General features: G+C 38.4%; 1 protein-coding gene across 3 annotated transcripts in view; it reads left to right on the plus strand.

The window, feature by feature from the left end:
- The window catches only part of UBE2U (ubiquitin conjugating enzyme E2 U), an 84,519-nt gene that overhangs the window by 40,354 nt on the left and 23,190 nt on the right, over positions 1-20,975 (plus strand). For 2 of the 3 annotated variants that reach the window (XR_013520161.1, XM_009001395.5), the window contains exon 8: positions 4,711-4,792. Coding sequence is in view for 2 of the 3 variants with exons in the window: in XM_009001395.5 (XP_008999643.3) it covers positions 4,711-4,792 (82 nt within the window). In the remaining variant the exon portion in view is untranslated. Of the gene's footprint in view, positions 1-4,710; positions 4,793-7,502; positions 9,424-20,975 lie in introns of those variants that run through there. The other variant, XM_035251731.3, reaches the window with a different exon arrangement.

A 20,975-nucleotide genomic window follows, 5' to 3' on the forward strand; every position in this document is an offset into this window, starting at 1 on the left:
GTTCTCAGTAAGTATGCATATTATTAATTCGGTAGGCTGTGGTCCAGAGACTTGAACCACATCTTCTGACTCCACATTTGTTGCTCTTTCTCTGATACTCTACTGCCTCCATATTGTAGAGTATCGGAGACTTTGAATCTGATAAATTGTAATCTGATAAATCTCATAAATTGTTGAATTTTATCAACAATTTGAATTTTATCAACTTTGAATCTGATAAATCCCATAAATTGTTATCTCTGCATGTATGAGATTTAAATTCAAACTCAGAAGTACATGTAGCATATTTGTAAATAACTACAAATGCTTAGTTCATAAGCATAGGCAATGATGAAAAATGGCAAGTAAAAGATTTGGCAGAGAACAAACCAATACATATGGTTGTGGGCAACAGTGCCTTAATGACAGAATATGATCCCCATACGGAAATGTTTATGTTAGAGGAAAAGAATTCCTCCAGACCAGTGTACTCTGTAGTACTTAGCCTAGGCTTCCTGATGTTTGTTTGCTGTCATCAAGACAAACCAAACAGCCTGAAGCATGATGGGGATGTTTGCTTCACCCTAGGAGACTTTTATGCTTTGAGTCTTTAAGCCATCAATAAGGGCAAGTGTCTCCAAAACACATTTAGATGCAAGAAGCAGTATCATCTGACTCTAATGCAGTGGTTCTCAGTCTTGACTGCTCATTAGAACCACCTGAGGAGCTTGTAAAAATTTCAATATAGAGGGCACACCCAAAACCAATTACATCAGGATCTCTGGGAGTAGGACCAGGCAGTAGTAGTTTTTAAAGCTCCCCAGGTGACCACAATGTGCAACCAAGGCTGGGCAGGCCCTAGTGGGAAGAGCATGATGTCAGAAGTTAGAAACTCCTTAGCCCTGTATCAGTTTTGCCATATGTAGGTAAGTGAATTTAAGGTAGTCACTTAATTCTTTGTACTTTGGTTTTCATTTCTATTGATTGACAAAAATATTCCATCCTACTTTATGTTGCTCTGTGGTTAGCATGAGAGAGCATCTGTGAAAATAGAACATGCTGAGGCAAGTCGGTGCTATTATTCTTTTTGGGATGTGACCATTCTGGTAGTGGAAAAAAAATTCAGGGCAACCTCTACAGATGTTGGACAAGAGAAGTATCACAGAAAAAAAAAAAAAAGCAGAGTAGAAGCAATGCCCTGGAATCTGCAGAAGGCACAATAGAAAAGGAAGAAGAACTCTACTGTGGAGGCAATAGAGGATGCTTTCCTACCAGCTTGCAACAAAACTGCCACACGTGCAAGATATCACAGTGATGAAGGAATTTCAACTTGAAGAACTTCTGCTAAAGTTACATGGTTCCTTTCTTCTCTCCATCTCCTGTCCTCATTCTTTTGTTGTTTCTCTCCGTTCAGTGTCATTCCTTGAGCACCTTCTATATTTAGACAATTGGCTATGCGTGGGAGACAAGAAGACATGTATTGTGTTAAGCTCTTCAGGGAGTTTACAGGCAATTGGTAGGAGACAGATGAGTGAAAAAAATCATAGGGATAAAATATGAGAAGGTTAAAAGTTTGTACAAAGTACTGTGGCATTTTCATCTCTCAGATGATGGAGAAAGCAATGAAGAAAATGAGTCAATGATAGAAAACTAATGGGACGATTCAGGAAAGATGACTGTCATTTTGATTTTCATAATATATAAGGAAGAGACAGCCATACATATATTCAAATATAAAATGAGGAAAGGCAATCTCAAAAAGTTTAAGAAAAGATATGAATTATCCTTAAATAGAAACTTCAAAAGGAAATAGCATTCGTGAGAGATTAAATTTTAAATTTTGGCTAAGAGTAATGAAGAGTCCCAATGAGAAGATATTACTCAACCTCTCTATGTCTGTTTGCCCACCTGTACAGTGGGTATTCTAATGGTAACCATATCTATTTTACCTGTGCCCCGCAAACAAAAATTCTGGCTGGATGCAGTAGCTCACACCTGTACTCCCAACACTTAGGGAGACCAAGGCAGGTGGATCACTTGAGGCCAGGAATTTGAGACCAGCCTGGCCAACATGGTGAAACCTCATCTCTACTGAAAATAGAAAAATTAGCCAGGCATGGTGGCGCACACCTATAATTTCAGCTACTCTCGCTGGCTGAGGCATGAGAGAACCTGGGAGGTGGAGGTTGCAGTAAGCCCAGATTGTACCACTGCCTTCCAGCCTGGGGGAAAGAGTGAGACTGTTAAAAAAAAAAATCTGCTAATGATAATTATTATAATCATCTAAAGGAAATAATGAAACCTCACAAGAACTCTGGGGAGCTAAGATTTACTTCTTTAATGGAAGGGAGGAGTATATATTCAAATACCAATAAAAAGTACTAATAAAGTCTATGAGAATAGGCATGTATGTATACTTACATCTGTTTGAGGCAAGAAAATAAATTAAGGAATAGACAAAAACATTGCTCGTGAAAAATCATGTAAAAAAGGAAACTATTCAGTTACAATGTTGTTTTTTTTTCTATCAATGGCAAATGTCATCAAGCTAAAAGGGGTAAATTAATCATTATTAAGAAGAAAGCCCCAGGCTGGACATGGTGGTTCGTGTCTGTAATCCCAATGCTTTGGGAGGCCAAAGCAGGAAGATTGCCTGAGCCCAGGAGTTTAAGACCAGCCTGGGCAAAATGGTGAGACTCCATCTCTCAAAAAATTTTAAAATTAGCCAGGCATGGTGGCATGTGCCCACAGTCCCAGCTACTTGGGAGTCTTGAGTGGGAAGATCCGTTGAGCTCAGGAACACAAGGTGGCAGTGAGCTATGGTCATGCCACTGCACTCCAGCCTGGGTGACAGAGTGAGACCCCATCTCAGAACAAAAAAAGAAGAAGAGGAAGAGGAGGAGGAGGAAGAGGAAGAAGGAAGAAGGAAGAGAAAGAGGAAGAGAAGAAGAAGGCGGCCCCAGACAAAGCCAAGACTGGTGGAGAGCATCTAGCTGGCTAAATAGTTCAAGACTGTAAGCTAAGCTCAGAACAATAATAAGAAATAGGAAAATAGATGAAGTATATATGGGCATATGATCTGGCTTAATAATATTTCATGTAAAAATTACCAGTGCCTTAAACATAGTAGGTTTTTAATAAATCTTATATGAAGTTGATTGAAGGTGTAGCTTGTAATTAACCACAAACATATGAGCCAGTGGTGATATAATGTGAATTTCAGAAAATATTAATGCAGGTCTGAGTTGAATTGATAGTGCACAGAGCAAGGGAGGTAGTAAGCCCATTTGCATCTTTGCTTCAAACCAGTTGATCCAGTTCTGGACACAAAGTTTAATAGGAACATCAACGAATTTATCACCAGGAAATTACAGATGGTTACGTTTCTAGAAAATCATATCCTAAGAAATAGTTGAAAGAACTGAGGCTTCCCTGTGAGCTATTAGAGGGCTGTCTCCTGTGGCAGAGGATGAACTTAGTGTCACTCCAGAGGTTAGAACCAAGACCAGTGGAAACTCACTGCAGTCAGATGCAGGAAGGACACTGTAACCCTTACCTACCAATGGAGTGGGCAGTCTCCCAGCTACAAAGTGGTGCATTTTCTGTAGTTGACAAGTAATTTGTTCAGAGCCTGGATGATCATCTGTTGGAGATTCTTGCTCTGTGAAAGATCAAGCAAGGTTTTTAATGTCATATCCAACTTCAAAATTTCAATTTGAATTAGAATTTTGTTAAACTGTGATATCTGGGTTTTATATGAGTTATTTTAATACTCTCTTCATTATTGTTGCTAAAAGCAAAATTCCTCTTTTTAAATTTTTATTTATTTTTAAGAGAGAGTCTCACTCTGTCACCCAGGCTGGAGTGTAGTGGTGTGATCTCAGCTCACTGCTACCTCCGACTCCTGGGTTCAAATAACTCTTGTGCCTCAGCCACCTGAGTAGCTGGTATTACAGGCGTGTGCCACCACGCCTGGCTAAGTTTTGTATTTTTCATAGAGATGGGGTTTCACGTTGTTGGCTGGGCTATATTTCAATAAATTTAAAGAGCTAATTGGCTTGCATTAGTAATTCATGAATCAGGCAACATCTCATCTTAAAAATAGTTAAGTGCTCTCTGGAGCACAGCAGAACAGTTAGTTCTCATAAGGTAGCTAGAGCAGGAATAAGAAGACAGAATAATACAAAAAATGGATTGGTTAACATAAGGCACTTTAATTACTTCCTTTTAAGGGTTAAAACACAGGGGACTTCCTTATCATGCCACTTCAAGTTGACTGGGCCCCTTCTGACTGGTGGCTGTGAATCTCTTCTTTTGAAAACACTCGTCTGTTTGTAAGATTTTCCTGCTTCCTTAAAGTTTCAGTTTTACTGCGTGACAGAACAAGTGACTCCATTTTGGTTTGGTCTGTTAATGCCTAGGGTACATGCTCAGTCTAAAACAATGGTCTCCTATAAATATTATTTAACACTGTAAAGGATATATAATGTTTTTCATTATAATGAAAAAAACTTCCAAGTTACAATCTACCTATTTCAAACAATATCTAACATTACAATGTTCCAATAAAAGCAAGTAATTTGGAAAGTTTCTGAGCATTGAAATATGACTTGAATTATATAGTGTGTGCTATTGCCACATATCAACTTACCAAGAAGTGAATGATTTTTAACTTTTAACTATTATTAAAGAATGTATACATAGCTTCTTTTTTTAATATTCTAATTTCAGTGCTCAAAGATCCAAAATTCATTGGACGGTATTACAAATGGAAGAAAATGGATCTACAGCATCATAAAGAATGGAATTTAAAGTAAGAAATATTAAGTGTCTTGAATGCGTACCTTAACTTGAATTGTCTGTTATTCCACTTTCTACTGTCCAACCTGGAAATTACAGAAGGAACCCTTGAAAATAGCAACTTACTCCCTTTTCTAAGTATAAGAACAAGAATAAGGGAAAGAATCATTTCTTGCTTTCCTATGAACCCAGGTAGGAAATATCTTTGCTACATATTGGCTGCCAAAGATGGAGATAGGACACCATCCACAGTGGAGAAATCTTGTAATATCCTCCCCATTATTTCCCTTACTCTCATTTCCATCAACCTTATCAACATGTGACTTAGTAATGGCTTTTTTAAAAAAGCAAAAAATTATATATCATCAGTTAGCTTTTCCTCCTTTCTGTAACTCCAAACATTGTCTCTTCTCCTGCAGATTTCTCATTCAAGAACCAAATATACTAAATGTAATGAGGAAGGATATAGCAAAATACAAACATAAATTATTGTATCTTTATACGTCATTGCCTCTTAGACCACATTAAGGAAGGAACCTTAATCTTATCTTTGGTCTCTTGACACCTGAAGGCAGTTTTTCTGCTTCATCTTGTTAGAGCAAAGATGCCATTTCAGTTCTGTGGTATTAGCTGTGTGGTGCTGGTCTTTTATTCTGGTGTGCTGATTCCAAGGTACTCAGTGAATGTGCTACCATAAAGGTTGCAGAATTAAGGATCCTATTTTTTGCATTTCTCTCATTTATCTCAATTTCTAGCTCTTCAATTTACTGTTAACAATGTGCCCTCTTTTCTAAATGGAAAGACATGACTAATAGAGATAACGTGCTGCATTTTGAATTTGTGTAGCAATTGAGGAATTGAGTGTGTGTGTGTGTGTGTATTTGTTTTGTTTTGTTTTTTGAGACAGAATCTCACTCTGTTGCCCAGACTGCAATGCATTGGTGCGATCTCGGCTCACTACAACCTCCGCCTCCTGGGTTCAAGTGATTCTCCTGCCTCATCCTCCTGAGTAGCTGGGACTACAGGTGCATGCCACAATCCTGGCTAATTTTTTGTATTTTTAGTAGAGACAGGGTTTCACCGTGTTAGCCAGGATGGTCTCCATCTCCTGAACTCATGATCTGCCCACCTCGGCCTCCCAAAGTGCTGGGATTACAGGCGTGAGCCACTGTGCCTAGCCAGGATTGAGTACATTTTTTTTTAATTGAGTATATTAAAATATACTTTTCTATCATTTAATATCATGTACTTCAGACTGAGTTTTTCAGTTGGATTTTCTTTCTTCTGTTAATTCCGTAACAACTTTCTTTCAACCTAAAGTAGAGAAAAGCTTTGGCATTTGATAGACTTTTCCGCTTTCAGGATAAACTACAGAGAGTAAAAAGTTTTTATCAAGCAAAACTTTAAGGAGTATAAGCACTTTTTTTTCTTGAAGGCATGTTTTAAGTTCTTTTGGAGTTGAAGAAACCTACTTAGAATATAAGGTTAACTTTGCTTTGACGTGACTTCCTTTTTTATTTCCTTTAACAGAACTGTTTTATTTGTTTGATCATCGATTCATTATGTAATGCCAACATCCCACAGAACCCCAACATTTAGAAAAAGTAGAACCATGTCACTTTCAATTTATCCATCTACTTCTACATATGGCTAAAATAATTGTGAGTTGTTTGAGTGCTGGAACATTTTTCCAAATACAATATTTCAAAGTTACAGGTCAAATTATCATGTGCATAGTGACCCTGTCAAAATAAAACCCTCACACCTTATGCCATCTGGTGGTTGATGAGAATATATTTAGATCAAATGATATTTGCTGCTTTGAAACACTGGTGCTGATTAGTCAAAAACCCCACTATTTAAATACAGTTTTTAAAAGATACATTTATCTGCATTTTATTGTGGCATAAATATTGACTAAGCAAATGTTAGAGGTATAGTAAAATCTAAAAAATCTAAATAGAATGGCAAAATTCAACTTCTTTTCAAATAATTATCAAAAGTCTTGTTTCATCAAAATACGTGGGGTGTGATAAAGAGGACAATTCATAGAGACTCAAGTAGAAAATGTTTGGCGATCTATGCACATGAGTAATTGGTCTATGTTGTGCATACCATATTATGCATCTCTCAGTTTTTAATATTCGAAAATGCTTTTCTTATGGTGAAATTTCCTGTTTCAAAAAAAAACAGGAAATGTAAATTGAGAACCCTTTGTTTGCATAGCATTGAAGAAAAAGAGAAACCTGTTTTTCCTGCTACTCCCTTCCCTCCTCTCATCAATCAATACCCTATTCTTAAGCCACACTGAATTTTTTTTCTCACTATTATTTGGAGTCCTAAGACCTCTTTACCACTTTGTACCTTCTGCCTGGGATCAGCAAGGTCTTTGCTGTTGGTCTAGAGTTAGGATTTGGCTAGTTAAAAGATGGAATATGGAGCTCTTAAATGCGGAGCACTGGAGCCAGACTGTCTGGATTTGAATTTTGGCTCTGCCATTTACCAGCTCTGTGACCTTGAGGAAGGTCACTGACTTTTTGGACCTCAGATTTATCTGTTAAGTGGCAGTAATAAGTGTACCTACCTCCCAGGGAAGTGTGAGGCTTAAATAAATTAATATATGCAAAATGCTTCAAGCGGTATCTGGTGCATGGTAAGCACTCATAAAGTTTGCTATTATTCATGCTTTTAAAACTTAACTGTGGCCCTCATTCAATTTGCAGGTCAAAAAAAATCTCTTTGGAAGCAGTATGGAGGGAAGAGTATGAGCTTCAGAGTCAGACAGATCTTGGAGAAATTCTTACCTATTCTGAACTTGTTTCCTTATCTGTTAAATGGAGGTAGCCTTACCTACCTTGCAAAGTTGTTTTGCATTTGATCTCTTGAATGAAATCATATATATAAAATAATATAGCACCACACATAGGCATTCAATAAATTATAGTTCCTGGGGAGAGGAGGAGATGGAAGTTCATGCCACCCAACTTTTCAGAGAATAAAAACAATCTGTTGGAAACATGTAAAATTTGTCTTTTCTCAGGTTAGAAAACACCACTTAGCTACATTTATTGTAGTTCCTATATGCCTCTGGTTCTTTTTCCTTCTCCACTGCGCCTCCATCATTTCTTCTGCCTGGTGAAATGCTTTACAAGGATGGTGAAGATCTGGCCCAAATGTCTTTTTGTGGAGACCGTTTCTAGCAAACTCAGGCATTCCCAGTTTCGCCATCCTCTCTCATATTCTCTGTTCCCATGTCTTTCACCATGTGCTATGTGGAAATTCATCTGTTCATGAAGAGAAACTAGGGCAAGGATGTTAGTGTTCCTTTGCATTCTCTGTGCTTAGCATGGTGCCTGGGCCTGCCAAGTAGTAGGCACTCAAATAATGTTAGTTGAAAGATCTGTACTCACTCTGGTTTTTCAACTAGGAGTAGGATTAAATGTGAAGGCAGTTAATTATAGGAAAAATAAAATTAAGTTGCAGACTTTTAAGGTTCATTCTAATGTAAAGATTTAGGGTTGTATTTTGAAAGTTCTACAGTGTAGTCAAAAACAGTGATTGAAAACTGGAAATATAAATGGCCATCATGAATATTTTATGCAAAACCTCCAATTTTTAAAGTCTTGTTACTATTAATAGAAACCTATTGTCATTATAAGCAGCTCATAAATATTCACTAACCAATCATTTGGTTTGGTTTTCCTTTCTAAGGACTTTTTTCTTTCCTATTGCCTTGAGTGTCTTTGGCTATTCATGAATATTCTTTATTTCCACTAAAGGGGATGAATCTATAATCAGTATTTTGTATTTAAGTTCTCCAGAGAAATAGTAAAAGATATAAAATCAGAAAGCAATGAAAGCTGTTCTTTTGAGTCTTCTTGCTTATACACATTTAAAAGTACGTTTACTGCCATACCCTAGCTAATGATTGCTTCTGCGACAACGGAAAAGTCTTTATCAGTATCTAAGCTTTGGCAGCTAGCAAGTTGTCTAAATAAAACTTATCAATTGTTGTGGTGGTTTACATTCACTGTAGCTTTAGAAAAGAATACTGCTTCTTGTTTATACTAAAGAGGTATAGAAGGAACAGGAACTAACATGGCTAAGTGCTTTCTGTATGCTAGGCATTCTCCCTTCATTGCCTCATGTCATACTGGCCATCCTGTGGAGTTGATAGTCACACGTTAAGTGTAGCCCACAATAATACCCATCATCTTCCGTCAGAGCCACAACAAATCAACCTGTACTCCAAGTCAGACCACTTTGCTTGCCTTGTTGGCAGCCTCAAGACCAGATTCCTAACCTCCTTTTCAATGGATGACCGCCCCTAAGACCCATCCCCCATCCCCCATCCCCCATCCCCCAATGCCCCAGAAATTCTTTAAAGGTGCAGATAGATATTATCTCTAATTTACCAATGAGAGAAATGGAGGCACAAACAGATTAGCAAGTTTTCCTGAGGTTATTGATAAATACAAATTTTATTTGCAAATTAAAACTAAACAATTTCTTACTTGCCTACTAATATGCACTTATTAAAAGCTTAAATTGTTCAGGGAATTGTAAAAATATTGCCTACCCAAGTGCAAGCACAATCAAATCTACCTTTTGTGAAGAAGTTGTGTTTTTTTTTTATTATTAAACAACATCAGTTTTTTCTTCTATATAAAACATCTGTGTAATATCAAATACCAATAAAAATCTTTTTTATATTTGTAAATTATACTCTGGACTTAGTTGTCCTGTCTTTTAAATTAAGGGGCTGATACATATTTTTTCTACATTTCTTTGGTGTCTGATTTTGTGAGCATGTTTTAACTCACAAAAGATAAGTAATTTTTCTTTTGGTATACCTATGTTGGATCCCCTTTATATGGAAAACATTGTAGATTCTTTTAATAGATGTTTGTGCTTTCCTTTCAGGGTTATTGAATTAATCATTGTTTTTATCTGTTTACATAATTATATATTTAATGCATTTTTAAGGAGTGCTAGCTTTTTTATTCCCCAAAATTAAACCTTGACTGCCATCTTGTGTTTAACAAGTGAATTAGCATTAGAATGAATATTACCTGTATTTTTAAGTACAGACATGGGAAAAATTATAAACAAAGGGGAGAAAATGACTTCTGCCAAGCAACTAGTTAGTCTCTGCCTGGATTTTTTAGAGATAGGAGGCTTGGTAATTCCAGAAGCATTCAAATAGCCATAATCCTCTTCAGTTCTGGCTTGTATCTAACACCTTTTGAGAGTCAACCATTCCAGAAATGAGAAATTATCTCCATTTCATAAAGAAGGTGTGCAGAAAAGGTTAAAGAAAGTTCCCTAAGGTTATGTACTTCTTAACAAAGCTGAAGTTCAAATGCAGGCCTGCCAGATGCCACAAGCCACTTCCTTTTCCTTAGATCAAGCTGGTATTAGTATGCCAGGCGCCATGTCAGACACTGAGGACCTCGAGATGGCCTTGGCGATTGGTGGAAGGCAGGATTCAAATAAGGCTATTAGGGCAGAAAAGAAAATATTGCCACTTGTCCTTGGAAACAACATAAATAAGGCCATTTCTGCTTTGTGAAATTGCCCTTGAAATCTCAGAAGATATTTATCATATCTTTCTCCTAACTCCTCTTGCATCTCTTTTTTAGAATAAACGCACTCAGTGCTTTCAACTGATTTTTATCAATTTGATATGCTTTATTGGTCCCTTCTTATGCATATAATTCATTCCATCAATTTCTCTCCCAGAATGTAGCCTGAAAACTTTACCATGGATTTGTCTGTAGCACAGAATCCAGTGGAACCTCCCTTATTAATAAACGCCATGGCTTAGGGCTTTTCCCTTCCTCTCTCCTGAAAAGGAGGAATTTTAATATGAGTTACAAACATATACGATGCTATTGTTTAGATGTTTGTCCCCCAAATCTCATGTTGATATTTGATCCCCAAAGTTGGAAAATAGGAGGCATTTGGGTAATGGGAGCAGATCCCTTATGAATAGACTAATACCTTCCCTTGGGCAGGGAAGGAGGGTGGAGGAGTATGGTGGACAAGTAAGTTCTTCATTAGTTCCCAGGAAAGCCAATTGTGCTTGGCAGCTGGGAATGGAGGCTCAACCCGGTAATTCCAGCACTTTGGGAGGCCAAGGTGGGAAGATTGCTTGAAGCAAGTATTTGAGATCAGCCTGAGCAATATAGTGAGACCCCATCTCTACAAAAAATCAAAAAACTAGCTGGGCATTGTGGCACATGCCCATGGTCCTAGCTAAATGGGAGGCTGAGGTGAGAAGAACATTTGAGCCCAGGAGGTTGAGGCTGCAATGAGCCATGGTTGTGCCTTTGCACTCTAGCCTGGGTGACAGAGCAAGACCCTGTCTCACAAAACAAACAAGAGCTTGGCATCGCCCCTCCCTCTCTTGCCTCCTCTCTTGCCATGTGACCTGTGCACACATGGGCTCCCCTTCATTTCTGCCATGAGTGGAAACAGCTTTCACCAGATGCCCAGTCTTTCAGCCAGCAGAATTATGAGCCAAATATGCCTGTTTTCCTTATAAATTACCCATTCTCAGGCATTTCTTTATAGCACCACTAAATGAACTAAGACAGTTTTAATATGAGTCACAAATACATATGATTTTTTTTTCCTAAGAGAACTCCTTCTTTGGTGTTTTGCTCCCATATTTTAAGGGGTTCTCTCTCTCTCTCTACAGCCTTCTTCCCTCCCCTATACCTCTTTCTCTCCCCTCATTCCCCCTCCCTGTGACCAGAGAAATAGGATACATGGGTTGGCTTAGGTCTTGCTCGGGTTCTCTGTCTGAGCAGGGTTGAGGCGGGAAGGGCTGTATTCCCCAGGGTCCTATGAGATTTTTATCAGAAGGCAGGAATGTAAAGGAAGCAAAAAAGTTCACTTGTAAATGTTACCGAAAGTCAAATTACTAATGGAAGGATACAATAAGTTTTATTCTTCTTGTTATACAAGGAAAGCTCCTTTTCAAAAACATGTTACAATTTATGGTACACCAAGCTGTGTGAGAAATTTAAAATGAACAAGCATTAGGGTTTTTCATTTTACTTTTTTTAAACTTAATATTGTGACATTTTATTTCACAGTCATTTGATTTGCATATTTTAGTGACACTAAACATTTTTGTTTTTATAATTTGTGGCTTTAATATAAAGGCAAATGGTTGAATAAAAAAGGAAATACTGCTTAATTTTTTGAAGAAAAAATTTGTCAATAGGGAATAAAAGGCATAAATCAAGTTATGTTGTTTTCTTTTTTTGGGGGGAGAGGAAGGCAGGAAGGGAGGGAAGGAGGACGGTAGGGAGGAAGGCAGGGATGAAGGAAGGAAGGAAGGGAGGAAGGGGGGAGGGAGGGAAGGAGAGAGGGAGGGAGGGAAGGGAAGGAAGGAATTCAAGCAATGAGAGAGACATTGCCAACCTGGATCTAGAGGTTTACACGTTGATTTCTTTTTTTTGAGAGAAGGAAAGAAAAAAAAAATAAAAAATAAGTAAAGGAGAGGAAGAAAGAGGAAGAGAAAGAGGGAGAGTAAATGGAAATATTGCTTTATTCTGAAAAAATTGGGTATTAATAATGGCCAATCAATGTTTCATTTAAACCTATGGGTAGGTGTGATGTGGTATTAACAAGAATGTATATTTTGTGTATTTGAAGTGGAGAGCTCTATAAATATTTATTAAGTTTACTTGTTCCGGATCTGAGTTCGAGTCCTTGATATCCTTATTAATTTTCTGTCTCATTGAATCTAAGTCTCTATGTATCTGGGTGTTAGGATCGTTAGCTCTTGTTGTTGCATTGATCCTTTTACCACTATATCTTTGTTGCTTTAAAATCTATTTTATTCGATACAAGAATTGCAACTCCTGCTTTTTATTTATTTATTATTTATTTTTGCTCTCCATTTGGTTGGTAAATCTTTCTCCATCCCTTTGTTTTGAGTCTTTGTGTATTCTTGCATGTGAAACAGGTCTGGATGTAACCTGCCGTTGGGTTTTGGCTGTGTCTTTTGATTGGGGGATTTAGTCGATTTAAATTTAGGGTTACTGCCATTTGATGTTGACTGGCTGTTTTATCCATTCGTTGGTGTAAATTCTTCTTTATGTTGGTGCTCTTTACTTTTTGGTGTATTTTTAGAAAGGCAAATACTGGTTGTTTCTTTCTGTGTGTAATGCTTCTTTCAGAAGCTCTTGTAAAGCAGGCCTGGTAGTAATAAAATCTCTGAGTTCTTGCTTGTTCATAAAAGATTTTATTTTTCCTTCAGTTGTGAAGCTTAGTTTGGCTGGATATGAAATTCTGGGCTGAAGGCTCTGTTCTTTGAGGATGTTGAATATTGGCCCCCACTCTCTTCTGGCTTGTAGAGTTTCTGCTGAGAGATCTGCTGTAAGTCTGATAGGCTTGCCTTTGTGGGTAACATGACCTTTCTCTCTGGCTGCCCTTAGTATTTTCTCCTTCGTTTCAACCCTGGTGAATCTAACGATTATGTGCCTTGGGGTTGCTCTTCTTGAGGAATATCTCTGTGGTGGTCTCTGTATTACCTGGGGTTGAATGTTGACCTGCTTTGCTAGTTTAGGAAAATTTTCCTGAATAATATCCTGAAGGGTATTTTCCAGCTTGGATTCATTCTCTCTGTCACATTCAGGTACACCTATCAAACGTAAATTTGGTCTTTTCACATAGTCCCACATTTCTTGGAGACTTTGCTCATTCCTTTTTATCCTTTTTTCTCTAATCTTTTCTTCACGTTTTATTTCATTAAGTTGGACTTTGACCTCTCATATCCTTTCTTCTGCTTGAACAATTCTAGTGTTTAAACCTGTGCATACTTCTTGGAGTTCCTGTATTGTATTCTTCAGTTCCATTAATTCACTTATAATCCTCTCTAAGTTGTCTATTCTCAATAGGATTTCATCAAACCTTCTTTCAAAGTTCCTAGTTTCTTTACATTGGGCTACAACGTGTTCTTTTAACTCACAGAAGTTTCTTATTATCCATTCCTTGAAGAGTGATTCTGTCATCAGGATGCGCTCATTCTCCATCAAGCCTTGTTCCATTGTTGATGTGGAACTGTGATCATCTTTAGAGGGAGAGGCGTTCTGACTGAGTATTCTCAGCTTTTTTATGCTGGTTTCTTCCCATCATTGTAAATTCATCCTCCTGCCGTCTTTGAATTTACCAACTTTCAGATTAGGTCTCTTGAGTGGGCATCCAGGTTGTTAGTTCCCAGGGCCAGAGCAGCGGCGTTATAACTGATGGTGCTTTTCTGCCCAGGATTCTCCTGCCTGGCTTCCTTCTTGTGTCCGTAGTAGGCGACTCTGCCTTCCCGGGGCTCCAAACCTCAGTCAGAAGGCGAACCAGTCCCGTTTACTCTGCGCCGAGCGCTGCCACGCCGAGGTGTCGTCACAGCTGCTGCGCCGGGCTCTGGTGTTGTGCTGGGGACCCATGTGGGTCCTCCAAACCTGTTTACTCTGCTCCAAGAGCTGCCGCGCCGAGGTGCCGGCGGAACCGCTGCACTGGCCACGAGAGTCACGCTGGCCACCCGTGTGTTTCCTCCACTGGGGGATCTTCTGCTCCGTGAGCAACCAGAATTGGTCTGAAAGTGTGGCGTCCTCTAGTTCTCTGCGCCTTCCCTGAGAGCTGCAATCCCGGGATGTTAGCGATCGGCCATCTTGGATCCGTTCTGTTATGTTGTTTTCTAAAGTCATATTTGCCCCGAGGAATATAAGATCCTAATGATTTTTTAAACTTACATAAGCCTCGCAAAGAGCTGGAAATCCTGCCAGCTAGAGTGGAGAGACATTATAATTTAACAGATACTGACTAGAATTTAGAGGAGCTATGCTTTATAGTGGGGCCATATTAGGTATCAAACTGATTTTCACAACAAACTGAACTGTGTGCCAGAATGAAGGACAACCAGATTTAAAGAAACATAAGAAAATTTAGCACCTAACCACCTAAAATTTACAATGTCCAGCATCCCATAAAAAAAAAGTCATACAAATAAGCAGGAAAATATAACCCACAACCAAAAGAAAAATTAATATAAATAGATCCATAAGTGATAGAGAGGATAGAATTAATAGATACAGACTTTAAAGCAGCTATTATCCATCTTACAAAACATACTCCAGTATCTAAAGAAAAACATGAATATGATGAAAAAATGGAAGACATAAGAAAGACCAGTGAAATATCTAGAGATAAAAATAAATATTTAACAATATAATATATATTTTATGGGAAGAACAGCAAGTTAGACATTGCAGAAGAAATGACCCATGAACTTGGAGGTGTACCAATGTAGTCTCTTTTTAAAAAGACAGAAAAAAGATTGAAAAGAAACAAGAGTCTCCATGAGCTATGGGACAATAGCAAGTGGTGTAAGATACATATAAATGGTGTTCCAGAGGAGGGGAGAGAAAAAATATTTGAAGAAATAATTATGACAGAAAATTTTCCAAATTTGATGAAGTCAGCAAATTCACAGACCAAGAAGTTCAATGAATCTCAAGAAACAGAAATATAAAGAAACCATACCAAAGCACATCATTTCAAATTGTTGAAGCTCAGAAACAAAGAGAAAAATCTTAAAAGTAGCAAAGGATAAAAAGAAACTCGACATGTTACACATTGGTAAAGATAAGAATAACCAATATCTTCATGCCAGAAACCCTGCAAGTCAAAATATCATAAATGACAACTTTAAAGTGCTTGACAGGAATATTAAATATAGAATTTTATACCCTGTATCTCTCTCAAATTAAGGTAAAATAAAAACTTTTTCTGACTAATAAATTCAACCACATAGTTGAAATGAACAAATTTCTTGAAAGGCAACATCTATGAAGGCTCATTTAAAAAGAAATGGATAGCCTGAATAATCCTATATCTAATAAAGGAACATATAGTTAAAAGCTCTCGTGCAAACACAACTTTAAACCCAGATAGATGGCTTCACTGGAGAATTTTCCCACACATTCAAGGAAAACATTAATATACACAAACTCAGAAAATAGAAGGGAATGCTTCCCAGCACATGTTACAAAGTCAGCATTACCTCAATAACAAAACCAAAGACAGCACATGAAAACTACAGATCAATACACCTCAAAGACATGGATGCAAAAATTTTAGTAAATTTAATCTAAATGTATATATATAATACACTATTTAAATTTGTTAGATTTTTTGAATGTTAAATCAAGGTTACATTCATGATATAAACTATACTCGGTCATGATTAATTATGATAAATAAGATAGTTCATCACGACTATATGGAGTTTATACTAGAAATGTAACCTTGGTTTAACATTTGCAAAATTTGAACAATGTCAATTAGTATAAGAAAGAAGAACCATATGATCCTCTCAATAGGTGAAAAGAAATTCAGTATCCATTCACAATTTAAAAAAGAAAAAAAAACTCAGAGCAGCAAGTGAATTTGGCACCTTCAGCTGAAGTATCCAGGTTCTCACACTGGAACTGACTAGGCGATCAGTTCAACCCATGAAGAAAAGCCGAGTGAGATGAGAGCCCACCTGGTAGTGGCATGAAGCCAACAAAATCCCCACCCCCAAACAAGGGAGGCAGTGAGTGATTGTGCGACCCCACCCAGGAAACCATGCTTTTCCCACAGATATTTGCATCTCACAGATCAGGAGATTCCTCTCACAAGCCCCTGCTACCAGGGCCTTGGGTCCGATACACAGAGCTATGTGTAATCTCAGCAGAGCAGCCATGCACACGCATGGAGACCCAGGTGTTTTACATAACTCTGGTCCTAGAATCCCAGTGAGGCACCAGATCCATCCATATATTCCCATAGAAAGGGGGCTGAATCCAGGGAGTCAAGCAGCACCATCCTGAGGGCCCCATTTTTACCTCACAAGTTGGGGTTCATTAGCTTGGAGTTCCAGCCAACCAGCAGTAGCAAGCTGAGTCTGCCTACGACAGGAGGGAGTTCCTACAGAAAAAGGCCACTATTTCTGCAGTTCTGTTGACTCAGCATTCCAGCCTGCCAGCTCTGGAGAGTCCAGGCATTCTGGACGAGGACGGGGTCTCCCCACCAATGCAGCACACCTGCTTTGGCCAGACTGTGCCTAGACTGCTTATTTAAGTGGGATCCCAGTCCATTCCTTCTCACTACCTCCTGCGGGGGCCTTCAGTCACTCCAGCCAGGCTTATACAGACAGAACTCTGATCTCACCCTGGGATGGAGCTCCTGGAATGAGGGGTGGCCACTGTCTCTGTGGTTCAGTTGATTCAGCTGTTCCAGCCTGCTGGCTCTGGAGAGGCCAGGTGGTCCAGTTGAGGAAAGGTCTCCTTTAACACAGCACACCTTCTCTACCAAAAAACAACCAGATGGCTTCTGTTAAGTGAGTCCTTGCCCTGTTCTTCCTGACTGGGTGAGCCCTTCCAACAAGGGTCTCCAGACACCTCCTATGGGAGTGTTTCGGCCGACAATAGGTTAGTACCCCTCCAGGCTGGAGTTTCCAGAGGAAGGAGCAGGCTGCCATCTTTGCTGTTTTGCTGCCTGCACTGGTGATACTTCCAAGTACAGGAAAAGGGAGACAACTGGGGTCTAGAGTGGACCCCCAGCAAACCATAGCAGCCCTACATTTGCTAACAGTCAGTGGCCTACTGGTTAAAAGAAAAACAGAAAACAACAAAGACCCCACAAATACCTCATTCAAAGGTAAGCAACCTCAAAGATTGAAAATAGATAAGCCCACAATGATGAGAAAAAGTCAACGCAAAAATGCTGAAAACTCAGAAAACCAGAGTTTCTCTTCTCCAAATGACTGCAGTACCTCTCCAGCAAGGGTACAGAACTGGGCTGAGGCTGAGATGGCTGAATTGACAGAAGTAGGCTTCAGAAGGTGGGTAATAACAAACTTCGCTGAGCTAAAGGAACAGGTTGTAACTCAGTGCAAAGAAGCCTAGAATCATGATAAAACAATACAGGAGCTGATAACCAGAATATCCAGTTTAGAGAGGAACATAACCAACCTGATAAACCTGAAAAACACATGAGAACTTCACAATGCAATCACAATAGTATTGATAGCAGAATAGATTAAGTGGAGGATAGAATCTCAGAGCTTGAAGACTATCTTTCTGAAATAAGACAAGCAGACAAAAATAGAGAAAAAAGAATGAAAAGAAATGAACAAAACCTCTGAGATATATGGGGTTGTGTAAGGAGACCAAACCTACAACTGATTGGGGTAACTGAAACAGATAGGGAGAATGGAACCAAATTGGAAAACATACTTCAGTATATCATCCAGGAGAACTTCCCTAACCTAGCAAGACAGGCAGATATTCAAATTCAGGAAATCAAGAGAACCCCAATGAGATACTCCATGAGAATATCAACCCCAAGGCACATAATCATCAGATTCTCCAAGGTCGAAATGAGGAAAAAATGTCAAGGGAAGACAGAAAGGCCATGGCACCTACAAACGGAAGCCCATATGACTAACAGTGGACCTCTCAGCAGAAACCCTGCAAATTAGAAGAGATTGGGGACCAATATTCAATATTCTTAAAGAATTTCCAACTCAGAATTTTATATCTGCCTAAACTAATCTTCATAAATGAAAGATAAACAAGATCCTTTTCACACAAACAAATGCTGAGGGAATTCATCACCACCAGGCCTGCCTTACAAGAACTCCTGAAGGAAGCACTAAATATGGAAAGGAAAAATCATTACCAGCCACTACAAAAACATACTGAAGTACACAGACTGGTGACACAATGAAGCAACCACATAAACTTTGCTCTTTAAAACTTCAAGCTCTGATAAAGTCTGCAAAATAACCAGCTAGCATCATGATGACAGGATCAAAATCACACATAACAATACTAACCTTAAATACAAATGTGCTAAATGCCCCAAATAGAAGACATAGGATGGCAAGCTGAATAAAGAGCCAAGACCCATCAATATGCTGTCTTCAGGAGATGCATCTCACATGAAAAGATCACAGAGGCTCAAAATAAAGGGATGGATGAAAATTTACCAAGCAAATGGAAAACAGAAAAAAATAGGGTTTGCAATCCTAGTTTCTGAAAACAGACTTTAAATCAACAAAGGTCAAAAAAGACAAAGAAGGGCATTACACAATGGTCAAGAGTTCAATTCAACAGGAAGAGCTAACTATCCTAAATATATATGCACCCAATACAGTAGCACCCAGATACGTAAAGCAAGTTATTAGAGGCCTACAAAGAGACTTAGATTCCCACACAATAATAGTAGGAGACTTTAACACCCTAATGACAATATTAGACAGATCATCAAGACAGAAAATTAACAAAGACATTCAGTACCTGAACTCAGCTCTGGACCTGAAAGATATCTACAGAACTCTCCACCCCAAAATAACAAAATATACATTCTTCTCATCACCAAACAGCACCTACTCTAAAATTCATCACATAATCAGAAGTTAAACACTCCTCAGCAAATGCAAAAGAACTGAAATCATAACAGTCTCTCAGACCACAGCACAATCAAATTAGAACTCAGGATCAAGAAATTCACTAAAATGACACAACTAAATGTCATTTAGAAGAGCCTGCTCCTGAATGTCATTCACTAAAATGACACAACTAAATGTCATAGAAGAGCCTGCTCCTGAATGACTCTTTGGTAAATAATGAAATTAGGCAGAAATCAAGAAGTTCTTTGAAACAAATAAGAAACAGGAGACGATGTGCCAGTGTCTCTGGGATACAGCTAAAGTGGTATTGAGAGGGAAATTTACAGCACTGAACACCCACTCAAAAAGCTAGAAAGATCTCAAGGCAACAATCTAACATCATAATGAAAAGAACTAGAGAACCAAAATCAAACAAACCCTAAAACTAGTAAAAGACAAGAAATAACCAAGATCAGAGTGGAACTGAATCAGATGGAGACATGAAAATCCTGAAAAAAAAATCAAAAAATTCAGGAGCTGTGTTTTTGAAAAAAAATATCAATAAAATAGACCACTAGCTAGAATAATAAAGGAGAAAAGAGAGAAGAATCAAATAAAAACAATCAGAAATGATAAGGGAGATATCACCACTGACCCTACAGAAACACAACCAACCATCAGAGAATACTATAAATACCTCTGTGCACATAAAGTGGAAAATCTAGAAGAAATGGATAAATTTCTGGGCATGCACACCCTCCCAAGACTTAACCAGGGAGAAATCAAATCCCAGAATTGACTGATAATGAGTTCTGAAATTGAGACAATAAAACAAAAAGCCCAGAACCTGACAGAGTCACAGCTGAATTCTCCCAGAGGTACAAAGAAGAGTTGGTACCATTTCCTCTGAAACTATTAGAAAAAAATAGAAGAGACTCCTCCCTAACTCATTTTAAGAGACCAGCATCATCCTGATACCAAAACATGGCAGAGATATAACAAAAACAAGGAAACTTCAGACCAATATCCCTGATGAATATCAGTGCAAAAATCCTCAATAAAATACTGGCCAACTGAATCTAGCAGCACATCAAAAAACTTATCCTACACGATCAAGTTGGCTTCATCCTTAGGATGCAAGGTTGGTTCAACATACACAAATCAATAAATGTGGTTCATCCACATAAACAGAACTAATGAACAGGCAAAAGCTGGATACATTCCCCTTGAAAACTGGCACAAGACAAGCATGCCCTCTCTCTCACTCCTATTCAACATAATATTGGAAATTATGGCCAGGGCAACTAGGCAAGAGAAAGAAAGAAAGGACATTCAAATAGGAAGAGAGGAAGTTATCTTCAAATTATCTTTGTTTGTGGATGACATGATCCTGTGTCTAGAAAACCCAGTCATCTCAGCCCAAAAGCTTCTTAAGCTGATAAGCAACTTCAGCAAAATCTCAGGATATAGAATCAATGTGCAAAAATAGCTAGCATTCCTATACACCAACAGCAGGCAAGCAGAGAGTCAAATCATGAATGAACTCCCATTCACAATTGCTATAAAAAGAATAAAATACCTAGGAATACAGCTAACAAGGGAGGTGAAGGACTTCTTCAAGGAGAATCAAAAACTGCTGCTCAAAGAATTCAGAGGACACAAACAAATGGAAAAACATTCCATGCTCATGGATAGACAGAATCAATATCATGAAAATGGCCATACTGCCCAAAGTGATTTAAAGATTCAA

Source organism: Callithrix jacchus, chromosome 7, assembly GCF_049354715.1.
Source record: "Callithrix jacchus isolate 240 chromosome 7, calJac240_pri, whole genome shotgun sequence".
Lineage (NCBI taxonomy): Eukaryota > Metazoa > Chordata > Mammalia > Primates > Cebidae > Callithrix > Callithrix jacchus.